This window comes from Salmo salar, chromosome ssa05 (genome assembly GCF_905237065.1).
Source record: "Salmo salar chromosome ssa05, Ssal_v3.1, whole genome shotgun sequence".
Taxonomy (NCBI): domain Eukaryota; kingdom Metazoa; phylum Chordata; class Actinopteri; order Salmoniformes; family Salmonidae; genus Salmo; species Salmo salar.
This window is the reverse complement of record NC_059446.1, coordinates 74,066,790-74,079,139: the sequence shown is the minus strand read 5'-3', so window position 1 is coordinate 74,079,139 and position 12,350 is coordinate 74,066,790. Positions and strand designations below refer to the sequence as shown.

The 12,350-nt window shown below is 45.3% G+C and overlaps 1 protein-coding gene across 3 annotated transcripts in view; it reads right to left on the bottom strand.

The window, feature by feature from the left end:
* The window catches only part of LOC106574626 (pyruvate kinase PKM), a 35,475-nt gene extending 23,475 nt beyond the window's left edge, over nucleotides 1–12,000 (bottom strand). The window contains exon 1 of one of the 3 annotated variants that reach the window (XM_045718851.1): nucleotides 11,911–12,000. Coding sequence is in view for 2 of the 3 variants with exons in the window: in XM_045718852.1 (XP_045574808.1) it covers nucleotides 189–195 (7 nt within the window). In the remaining variant the exon portion in view is untranslated. Of the gene's footprint in view, nucleotides 1–188; nucleotides 402–11,910 lie in introns of those variants that run through there. The other 2 variants (XM_045718852.1, XM_045718850.1) reach the window with 2 other exon arrangements.
* Between the last annotated feature and the right edge of the window lie 350 nt (nucleotides 12,001–12,350).

The following is a 12,350-nucleotide window of genomic DNA, read 5'->3' as shown; positions in this document are numbered from 1 at the left end:
CCTGATCTTTAGTCAAGGTAAAATGTCTGAAAGACGTCAACTCCAATCTGGTCACTATCGCATCAGAAAGTGGCTGGTGTGGGTGAACCTATTTAACCTTTAATCAGCCAGGTAACACTTCAATCTTCTATTACATTAATGGAGAAGTGTAAAGGTTAACAAACATGCTAGCAGCTCTACAGACTTACCTCCCATCTTGACCCAAAGCTTTTTCAAACTCCAACTGTACTATCCTATCACCTCTGTCTGTCTGTCTGTCTGTCTGTCTGTCTGTCTGTCTGTCTGTCTGTCTGTCTGTCTGTCTGTCTGTCTGTCTGTCTGTCTGTCTGTCTGTCTGTCTGTCTGTCTGTCTGTCTATCTGTCTCTCTGACTGCTGGGTCTCCAAGAACAACAAGGTGGTGAGATTGTTACATGGGTACTGAGACATGGAGAGAAATGTTGACCCGCTCACAAATGGAGAGCTTGTGTGCACAGTGTGTGACATTATTGATATTGTGTTTGTGTGTGAACTGATTACGGGGTAGTGGACCGATTGTGTGTGTAGACAGAGAGAGAGAGAGAGAGTGTGTGTAGACAGAGAGAGAGAGTGTGTGTGTAGACAGAGAGAGAGAGTGTGTAGACAGAGAGAGAGAGTGTGTAGACAGAGAGAGAGTGTGTGTGTAGACAGAGAGAGAGAGAGTGTGTGTAGACAGAGAGAGTGTGTAGACAGAGAGAGAGAGTGTGTAGACAGAGAGAGAGAGTGTGTAGACAGAGAGAGAGTGTGTGTAGACAGAGAAAGAGATTGTGTGTAGACAGAGAGAGAGTGTGTGTGTAGACAGAGAGAGAGAGAGAGTGTGTAGACAGAGAGAGAGAGAGAGTGTGTAGACAGAGAGAGAGAGAGTGTGTGTAGACAGAGAGAGAGAGTGTGTGTGTAGACAGAGAGAGAGAGTGTGTAGACAGAGAGAGAGAGTGTGTAGACAGAGAGAGTGTGTAGACAGAGAGAGAGTGTGTGTGTAGACAGAGAGAGAGAGTGTGTGTAGACAGAGAGAGTGTGTAGACAGAGAGAGAGAGTGTGTAGACAGAGAGAGAGTGTGTGTAGACAGAGAAAGAGATTGTGTGTAGACAGAGAGAGAGAGTGTGTGTGTAGACAGAGAGAGAGAGAGAGTGTGTAGACAGAGAGAGTGTGTGTGTGTAGACAGAGAGAGAGAGAGTGTGTGTAGACAGAGAGAGAGAGAGTGTAGACAGAGAGAGAGTGTGTGTGTAGACAGAGAGAGAGAGTGTAGACAGAGAGAGAGAGTGTGTAGACAGAGAGAGTGTGTGTGTAGACAGAGAGAGAGAGTGTGTGTGTAGACAGAGAGAGAGAGTGTGTGTGTAGACAGAGAGAGAGAGAGTGTGTGTGTAGACAGAGAGAGAGAGTGTGTAGACAGAGAGAGAGTGTGTGTAGACAGAGAGAGAGAGTGTGTGTGTGTGTGTGTGTAGACAGAGAGAGAGAGTGTAGACAGAGAGAGAGAGAGAGAGTGTGTGTGTAGACAGAGAGAGAGAGAGAGTGTGTGTGTAGACAGAGAGAGAGAGTGTGTGTGTAGACAGAGAGAGAGAGTGTGTGTGTAGACAGAGAGAGAGAGTGTGTGTGTAGACAGAGAGAGAGAGTGTGTGTAGACAGAGAGAGAGAGTGTAGACAGAGAGAGAGAGTGTGTAGACAGAGAGAGTGTGTGTGTAGACAGAGAGAGAGAGTGTGTGTGTAGACAGAGAGAGAGAGTGTGTGTGTAGACAGAGAGAGAGAGAGTGTGTGTGTAGACAGAGAGAGTGTGTAGACAGAGAGAGAGTGTGTGTAGACAGAGAGAGAGAGTGTGTGTGTGTGTGTGTGTAGACAGAGAGAGAGAGTGTAGACAGAGAGAGAGAGAGAGAGAGTGTGTGTGTAGACAGAGAGAGAGAGAGAGTGTGTGTGTAGACAGAGAGAGAGAGTGTGTGTGTAGACAGAGAGAGAGAGTGTGTGTGTAGACAGAGAGAGAGAGTGTGTGTGTAGACAGAGAGAGAGAGAGTGTGTGTAGACAGAGAGAGAGAGAGAGTGTGTGTAGACAGAGAGAGAGAGAGAGTGTGTGTAGACAGAGAGAGAGTGTGTGTAGAAAGAGAGAGAGAGAGTGTGTGTAGACAGAGAGAGAGAGTGCGTGTAGACAGAGAGAGAGAGAGTGTGTGTAGACAGAGAGAGAGAGAGAGAGAGAGTGTGTGTAGACAGAGAGAGAGAGAGTGTGTAGACAGAGAGAGAGAGAGTGTGTGTAGACAGAGAGAGAGAGAGTGTGTGTAGACAGAGAGAGAGAGTGTGTGTAGACAGAGAGAGAGAGAGTGTGTAGACAGAGAGAGAGAGAGTGTGTGTGTAGAGAGAGAGAGAGTGTGTGTGTAGACAGAGAGAGAGAGAGAGTGTGTGTGTAGACAGAGAGAGAGAGTGTGTAGACAGAGAGAGAGTGTGTGTAGACAGAGAGAGAGTGTGTGTAGACAGAGAGAGAGAGTGTGTGTGTGTGTAGACAGAGAGAGAGAGTGTAGACAGAGAGAGAGTGTGTGTGTGTAGACAGAGAGAGAGAGAGTGTGTGTGTAGACAGAGAGAGAGAGAGTGTGTGTGTAGACAGAGAGAGAGAGTGTGTGTGTAGACAGAGAGAGAGAGTGTGTGTAGACAGAGAGAGAGAGTGTGTGTGTAGACAGAGAGAGAGAGTGTGTGTGTAGACAGAGAGAGAGAGAGTGTGTGTAGACAGAGAGAGAGAGAGAGTGTGTGTAGACAGAGAGAGAGAGAGTGTGTGTGTAGACAGAGAGAGAGAGAGTGTGTGTAGACAGAGAGAGAGAGTGTGTGTAGAAAGAGAGAGAGAGTGTGTGTGTGTGTAGACAGAGAGAGAGAGTGTGTGTAGACAGAGAGAGAGAGAGTGTGTGTAGACAGAGAGAGAGAGAGAGTGTGTGTGTAGACAGAGAGAGAGAGAGTGTGTGTAGACAGAGAGAGAGAGAGTGTGTGTAGACAGAGAGAGAGAGAGTGTGTGTAGACAGAGAGAGAGAGAGTGTGTGTAGACAGAGAGAGAGAGTGTGTGTAGACAGAGAGAGAGAGAGTGTGTAGACAGAGAGAGAGAGAGAGAGTGTAGACAGAGAGAGAGAGAGAGAGAGAGAGTGTAGACAGAGAGAGAGAGAGTGTGTGTAGACAGAGAGAGAGAGAGTGTGTGTAGACAGAGAGAGAGAGTGTGTGTGTAGAGAGAGAGAGAGAGTGTGTGTGTGTAGACAGAGAGAGAGAGTGTGTGTGTAGACAGAGAGAGAGAGTGTGTGTGTAGACACAGAGAGAGAGAGTGTGTGTAGACAGAGAGAGAGAGTGTAGGTAGAGAGAGAGAGTGTGTGTGTGTAGACAGAGAGAGAGAGTGTGTGTGTAGACAGAGAGAGAGAGAGTGTGTGTGTAGACAGAGAGAGAGAGAGTGTGTGTGTAGACAGAGAGAGAGAGAGTGTGTGTAGACAGAGAGAGAGAGTGTGTGAAGACAGAGAGAGAGAGAGAGTGTGTGTAGACAGAGAGAGAGAGAGAGAGAGTGTGTGTGTAGACAGAGAGAGAGAGAGTGTGTGTAGACAGAGAGAGAGAGAGTGTGTGTAGACAGAGAGAGAGAGAGTGTGTGTAGACAGAGAGAGAGAGAGTGTGTGTGTAGACAGAGAGAGAGAGAGTGTGTGTAGACAGAGAGAGAGAGAGTGTGTGTAGACAGAGAGAGAGAGAGAGAGAATGTGTGTAGACAGAGAGAGAGAGAGTGTGTGTAGACAGAGAGAGAGAGAGTGTGTGTAGACAGAGAGAGAGAGTGTGTGTAGACAGAGAGAGAGAGTGTGTAGACAGAGAGAGAGAGTGTGTGTAGACAGAGAGAGAGTGTGTGTATTCCCATGTTGGATGCTGTTTGCTCTCTGTGTTAGTTTATTGGTGATGCTGTTTGCTCTCTGTGTTAGTTTATTGGTGATGCTGTTTGCTCTCTGTGTTAGTTTATTGGTGATGCTGTTTGCTCTCTGTGTTAGTTTATTGGTGATGATGTTTGCTCTCTGTGTTAGTTTATTGGTGATGCGGTTTGCTCTCTGTGTTAGTTTATTGGTGATGCTGTTTGCTCTCTGTGTTAGTTTATTGGTGATGCTGTTTGCTCTCTGTGTTAGTTTATTGGTGATGCTGTTTGCTCTCTGTGTTAGTTTATTGGTGATGCTGTTTGCTCTCTGTGTTAGTTTATTGGTGATGCTGTTTGCTCTCTGTGTTAGTTTATTGGTGATGCTGTTTGCGCTCTGTGTTAGTTTATTGGTGATGCTGTTTGCTCTCTGTGTTAGTTTATTGGTGATGCTGTTTGCTCTCTGTGTTAGTTTATTGGTGATGCTGTTTGCTCTCTGTGTTAGTTTTTTGGTGATGCTGTTTGCTCTCTGTGTTAGTTTATTGGTGATGCTGTTTGCTCTCTGTGTTAGTTTATTGGTGATGCTGTTTGCTCTCTGTGTTAGTTTATTGGTGATGCTGTTTGCTCTCTGTGTTAGTTTATTGGTGATGCTGTTTGCTCTCTGTGTTAGTTTATTGGTGATGCTGTTTGCTCTCTGTGTTAGTTTATTGGTGATGCTGTTTGCTCTCTGTGTTAGTTTATTGGTGATGCTGTTTGCTCTCTGTGTTAGTTTATTGGTGATGCTGTTTGTTCTCTGTGTTAGTTTATTGGTGATGATGTTTGCTCTCCGTGTTAGTTTATTGGTGATGCTGTTTGCTCTCTGTGTTAGTTTATTGGTGATGCTGTTTGCTCTCTGTGTTAGTTTATTGATGATGCTGTTTGCTCTCTGTGTTAGTTTATTGGTGATGCTGTTTGCTCTCTGTGTTAGTTTATTGGTGATGCTGTTTGCTCTCTGTGTTAGTTTATTGATGATGCTGTTTGCTCTCTGTGTTAGTTTATTGGTGATGCTGTTTGCTCTCTGTGTTAGTTTATTGGTGATGCTGTTTCCTCTCTGTGTTAGTTTATTGGTGATGCTGTTTGCTCTCTGTGTTAGTTTATTGGTGATGCTGTTTGCTCTCTGTGTTAGTTTATTGGTGATGCTGTTTGCTCTCTGTGTTAGTTTATTGATGATGCTGTTTGCTCTCTGTGTTAGTTTATTGGTGATGCTGTTTGCTCTCTGTGTTAGTTTATTGGTGATGATGTTTGCTCTCTGTGTTAGTTTATTGGTGATGCTGTTTGCTCTCTGTGTTAGTTTATTGGTGATGCTGTTTGCTCTCTGTGTTAGTTTATTGGTTCATGTAGCAGCATGTCTGGTTGGAATAAAAGGGACTATCAGCACAATAAAACATCTCTCAACTTAAACATCCTACAGATGGAGTAGATGGAGATATGAACACACACACACACACACACACACACACACACACACACACACACACACACACACACGGCTGTGTGTTTCGCTGACTCCCGTCTCGGCAGAGTTTCCTCAGTGGTTGCCGGGGTGACTGTTGCTAGGCCAGCTGATGCTGAGTGTTTTCCACAGAGAAAGCCATGCGCCACCCGCAGGACCATTTAACAGAACAGGATATAATATCTGTCTGTCTGTCTGTCTGTCTGTCTGTCTTTTTTTTCTCAGTCATTGCTCAATCTCTGTACTTTCACTAATTTCCTCCCTCTCCCCTCCTCTCTACACCCCTCAGCCCAATCTACAGTAACCATTCAGTGTCCACTCCCTTTGACACAGAGGTCAGCCTGGATGATCATGTGATAGCCATAGTGACTTTTTCACCATTGATCACATGGTTTTGTTTTTCTTCACCTAGGGTTATGGTCAGGGTTAAGGTCAGGGTTAGGTTGGAGTTACGGTCAGGGTTACGGTCAGGGTTAGGTTGGAGTTACGGTCAGGGTTACGGTCAGGGTTAAGATCAGGGTTAGGTTGGAGTTACGGTCAGGGTTACGGTCAGGGTTAAGATCAGGGTTAGGTTGGAGTTACGGTCAGGGTTAAGGTCAGGGTTAGGTTGGAGTTACGGTCAGGGTTACGGTCAGGGTTAAGATCAGGGTTAGGTTGGAGTTACGGTCAGGGTTAAGGTCAGGGTTAGGTTGGAGTTATGGTCAGGGTTAAGGTCAGGGTTAGGGTCAGGGTTAGGTTGGAGTTACGGTCAGGGTTAAGGTCAGGGTTAGGTTGGAGTTACGGTCAGGGTTAAGGTCAGGGTTAGGTTGGAGTTACGGTCAGGGTTAAGGTCAGGGTTAGGTTGGAGTTACGGTCAGGGTTAAGGTCAGGGTTAGGTTGGAGTTACGGTCAGGGTTAAGGTCAGGGTTAGGTTGGAGTTACGGTCAGGGTTACGGTCAGGGTTAGGTTGGAGTTACGGTCAGGGTTAAGGTCAGGGTTACGGTCAGGGTTAGGTTGGAGTTACGGTCAGGGTTAAGGTCAGGGTTAGGTTGGAGTTACGGTCAGGGTTAAGGTCAGGGTTAGGTTGGAGTTACGGTCAGGGTTACGGTCAGGGTTAGGTTGGAGTTACGGTCAGGGTTACGGTCAGGGTTAGGGTCAGGGTTAGGTTGGAGTTACGGTCAGGGTTACGGTCAGGGTTAAGGTCAGGGTTAGGTTGGAGTTACGGTCAGGGTTAAGGTCAGGGTTACGGTCAGGGTTAGGTTGGAGTTACGGTCAGGGTTAAGGTCAGGGTTAAGGTCAGGGTTAAGGTCAGGGTTAGGGTCAGGGTTAGGGTCAGGGTTAGGGTCAGGGTTAGGGTCAGGGTTAAGGTCAGGGTTAAGGTCAGGGTTAGGGTCAGGGTTAAGGTCAGGGTTAAGGTCAGGGTTAGGGTCAGGGTTAAGGTCAGGGTTAAGGTCAGGGTTAAGGTCAGGGTTAAGATCAGGGTTAGGTTGGAGTTAAGGTCAGGGTTAAGGTCAGGGTTAAGGTCAGGGTTAGGGTCAGGGTTAGGTTGGAGTTACGGTCAGGGTTAAGGTCAGGGTTAAGGTCAGGGTTAAGGTCAGGGTTAGGGTTAAGGTCAGGGTTAAGGTCAGGGTTAGGTTGGAGTTACGGTCAGGGTTAAGGTCAGGGTTAAGGTCAGGGTTAAGGTCAGGGTTAGGGTCAGGGTTAAGGTCAGGGTTAAGGTCAGGGTTAAGGTCAGGGTTAAGATCAGGGTTAGGGTCAGGGTTAGGGTCAGGGTTAGGGTCAGGGTTAAGGTCAGGGTTAAGGTTGGAGTTACGGTCAGGGTTAAGCTCAGGGTTAGGTTGGAGTTACGGTCAGGGTTAAGGTCAGGGTTAAGGTTGGAGTTACGGTCAGGGTTAAGGTCAGGGTTAAGGTCAGGGTTAAGGTTGGAGTTACGGTCAGGGTTAAGGTCAGGGTTATGGTCAGGGTTAAGGTCAGGGTTAGGTTGGAGTTACGGTCAGGGTTAAGGTCAGGGTTAAGGTCAGGGTTAAGATCAGGGTTAGGTTGGAGTTACGGTCAGGGTTAAGGTCAGGGTTAAGGTCAGGGTTAAGATCAGGGTTAGGTTGGAGTTACGGTCAGGGTTAAGATCAGGGTTAGGTTGGAGTTACGGTCAGGGTTAAGGTCAGGGTTAGGTTGGAGTTACGGTCAGGGTTAAGGTCAGGGATAAGGTCAGGGTTAAGGTCAGGGTTAAGATCAGGGTTAGGTTGGAGTTACGGTCAGGGTTAAGGTCAGGGTTAAGGTCAGGGTTAAGATCAGGGTTAGGTTGGAGTTACGGTCAGGGTTAAGGTCAGGGTTAAGGTCAGGGTTAAGGTCAGGGTTAGGGTCAGGGTTAAGGTCAGGGTTAGGTTGGAGTTACGGTCAGGGTTAAGGTCAGGGTTAAGATCAGGGTTAGCTTGGAGTTACGGTCAGGGTTAAGGTCAGGGTTAAGATCAGGGTTAGGTTGGAGTTAAGGTCAGGGTTAAGGTCAGGGTTAAGATCAGGGTTAGGTTGGAGTTAAGGTCAGGGTTAAGGTCAGGGTTAAGATCAGGGTTAGGTTGGAGTTACGGTCAGGGTTAAGGTCAGGGTTAAGGTCAGGGTTAGCTTGGAGTTACGGTCAGGGTTAAGGTCAGGGTTAAGGTTGGAGTTAAGGTCAGGGTTAAGGTCAGGGTTAAGATCAGGGTTAGGTTGGAGTTAAGGTCAGGGTTAAGATCAGGGTTAAGATCAGGGTTAGGTTGGAGTTAAGGTCAGGGTTAAGGTCAGGGTTAGGTTGGAGTTAAGGTCAGGGTTAAGGTCAGGGTTAGGTTGGAGTTAAGGTCAGAGTTAAGGTCAGGGTTAGGTTGGAGTTAAGGTCAGGGTTAAGGTCAGGGTGAGTGGTTGGTGCAACACTTCTTTGTTTTACATCTCTCGTCATCTCTATGTCATCTCTATGTCATCTCTATGTCATCTCTTGTCATCTCTTGTCATCTCGTCTAAACTTCTGAATGTCAGTGGTGATATCATGAGAGTCTTGTAATACAGGTGTGCCAATGTGTTCCTCCTAGCTCTCTAGGTGCCAAGGCGACTAGATAATGACTGTGTCACTGACATTATGCATCTCTGGCCCATTCACAGATCCTGGTGACTGTGATTGAACCCGGTCAGTTCATCATTGTTGACTTGCAGCCCTGCAACTTGACCTTCACAGATGCTGTATGTATGTGTGATTGTGAATGTGTTTTGCCGAACTACACTTATCTGAGAACTGAAGAAGGCTAATGTAATCTTCAGTTTGATACAAGGTAGTTAAAGGATTATAAATACAGTAGATAGGCTGGGTCAATAGAGATACCCGTTCACAGACATACTGTACTGTGTCTTTATACATGTAAAGCTCATTGTAAACCAACATGGGTAACCAGGAAGAAAAATCTGGACTTGGGTCAAGTCATGCACACACACACTCCATGTCTGCTCCACACAGACTGAGACCGGACACGTAAGCGGGTGCGCAATGGATTACGTCATGTATATAGCCTCCACATTGACTCTGTACCGGTACCCCCTGTATATAGCCTCCACATTGACTCTGTACCGGTACCCCCTGTATATAGCCTCCACATTGACTCTGTACCGGTACCCCCTGTATATAGCCTCCACATTGACACTGTACCGGTACCCCCTGTATATAGCCTCCACATTGACTCTGTACCGGTACCCCCTGTATATAGCCTCCACATTGACTCTGTACCGGTACCCCCTGTATATAGCCTCCACATTGACTCTGTACTGGTACCCCCTGTATATAGCCTCCACATTGACTCTGTACCGGTACCCCCTGTATATAGCCTCCACATTGACTCTGTACCGGTACCCCCTGTATATAGCCTCCACATTGACTCTGTACCGGTACCCCCTGTATATAGCCTCCACATTGACTCTGTACCGGTACCCCCTGTATATACAGTGGGGCAAAAAAGTATTTAGTCAGCCACCAATTGTGCAAGTTCTCCCACTTAAAAAAATGAGAGGCCTGTAATTTTCATCATAGGTACACTTCAACTATGACAGACAAAATGAGAAAAAAAAATCCAGAAAATCACATTCTAGGATTTGTAATGAATTTATTTGCAAATTATGGTGGAAAATAAGTATTTGGTCAATAACAAAAGTTTATCTCAATACTTTGTTATATACCCTTTGTTGGCAATGACACAGGTCAAATGTTTTCTGTAAGTCTTAACAATGTTTTCACACACTGTTGCTGGTATTTTGGCCCATTCCTCCATGCAGATCTCCTCTAGAGCAGTGATGTTTTGGGGCTGTCGCTGGGTAACACGGACTTTCAACTCCCTCCAAAGATTTTCTATGGGGTTGAGATCTGGAGACTGGCTAGGCCACTCCAGGACCTTGAAATGCTTCTTATGAAGCCACTCCTTCGTTGCCCGGGCGGTGTGTTTGGGATCATTGTCATGCTGAAAGACGCAGCCACGTTTCATCTTCAATGCCCTTGCTGATGGAAGGAGGTTTTCTCACGATACATGGCCCCATTCATTCTTTCCTTTACACGGATCAGTCATCCTGTTCCCTTTGCAGAAAAACAGCCCCAAAGCATGATGTTTCCACCCCCATGCTTCACAGTAGGTATGGTGTTCTTTGGATGCAACTCAGCATTCTTTGTCCTCCAAACACGACGAGTTTAGTTTTTACCAAAAAGTTATATTTTGGTTTCATCTGACCATATGACATTCTCCCAATCCTCTTCTGGATCATCCAAATGCTCTCTAGCAAACTTAAGATGGGCCTGGACATGTACTGGCTTAAGCAGGGGGACACGTCTGGCACTGCAGGATTTGAGTCCCTGGCGGCGTAGTGTGTTACTGATGGTAGGCTTTGTTACTTTGGTCCCAGCTTTCTGCAGGTCATTCACTAGGTCCCCCCGTGTGGTTCTGGGATTTTTGCTCACCGTTCTTGTGATCATTTTGACCCCACGGGGTGAGATCTTGCGTGGAGCCCCAGATCGAGGGAGATTATCAGTGGTCTTGTATGTCTTCCATTTCCTAATAATTGCTCCCACAGTTGATTTCTTCAAACCAAGCTGCTTACCTATTGCAGATTCAGTCTTCCCAGCCTGGTGCAGGTCTACAATTTTGTTTCTGGTGTCCTTTGACAGCTCTTTGATCTTGGCCATAGTGGAGTTTGGAGTGTGACTGTTTGAGGTTGTGGACAGGTGTCTTTTATACTGATATCAAGTTCAAACAGGTGCCATTAATACAGGTAATGAGTGGAGGACAGAGGAGCCTCTTAAAGAAGAAGTTACAGGTCTGTGAGAGCCAGAAATCTTGCTTGTTTGTAGGTGACCAAATACTTATTTTCCACCGGTACCCCCTGTATATAGCCCGCTATTGTTATTTACTGCTGCTCTTGAATTATTTGTTATTCTTATCTCTTACTTTTTTTAGGTATTTTCTTAAAACTGCATTGTTGGTTATTAAGGGCTTGTTAGTAACCATTTCACTGTAAGGTCTACCTGTTGTATTCGGTGCATGTGACAAATGAAATTAGATTTGATTGATGTATTGTTTAGTGCTGTGCTGTGTCATGGCTTTGCTGGCATGCATCTAAAAACAATTGAGGAGTTTGCACCACCAAGATGTACATGCTAAAATCACCACGGCATTTCAATTAGTTTGTTTACTATTCTTGTGGGAACTTCTGATCCCCACAAATTTAGTTAAACACGCCCGCACACACACGCACAAACACACACACACTTGTGTAGCTACCCTGAAAAGCCAACAGACAGAGGGTGTAAATCAGTAGCCAGAACACAAACAGACCTTTGTGCTGGAGTTGACTAGAGAGAATGTACACTGTGAAGCCACTCCCCTGGACTCCAGAACACAGCTAGATACATACAACACACATAATGTGACATAACACCCTGTCAAAAGACATGACATAGAGCACATTTAGATACAACACAGCCTTTGACATCAAGTCCTAATATACTAGCCATCGTTTCAGTTCTGACTTCATTCTTCAAACGACCTAAACTAGTATTTTACAGGATGGCCTGTAATTAAAGGGTTACATAACCATTATTACTGAGGTTTCAGTTCCATCCCATATCATCCAATTTATCTCAAACCTGTTTTGCAATAGATTTAATGCAACACTAAACAATAAACGGACTATTATGACATTTTCATCCAGTGACTTTGCAAAGGAATGTTCATGAACAGAATGTTATAGAACTAATCACTAACTAAAACTGACCAAAACTGTCATAACTTCCTTTCCTTTGAGCAGTCTGTCAACAATGTGTCACCATGGCCTTTGAAGAATTAAGAATTGGCGCACGGTTGAGTTTAGCAGCCTAAACTTGGCAGAGCTCTGGCAGAGGAGGTTTCTTTAACTTGAAATGCTTGCAGGGATTGTGCGATTCAGCTAATTATTGTAACCGCATGCATTCACAACGAATGACAAATATATTCCAGAATTCTAACTGTTGTAAAACAAAATATAATAAAGAGAGAGAGAGAGAACTGAATAGCTCAAATGAAAAGATACACCTAGAGAAAGAAGAACACCAACCTGTGAGTCAGGCAGCAGCAACGAAGACAACTTTGCGGATGTTGAGACGCGCATTGCACAAGGTTCGCAAAATAATCATTTCAATCATTTGTTTATGTAGTTTAGCTGTGGGTTTTACCGCCATCTTGTGGACACCATTGATTATCTCTGATAATTGTTGGCGGCTTTTGATGGGAGAAATCCATTTGGATTCGGGAGAGTGAAATTAGTTAATCTTCCTCATGTCTAAGTATATCTATCCCGCTGTAACAAACCTTAATCATTATCTGAAAAAGAAATGAACAAGAAAACACTGGCCTTTTCATTGACCAAAAATAGGAGTTTATTATTATTTGATGTTGTCATGTGGACCATATGGTAAAGGTGTTGGTGAGTTTGTGTGTGTGAGAGGGATAGAAAATGAGGGGTAGAAAGGGGGGCTCATTAGCATAGGTTCAACT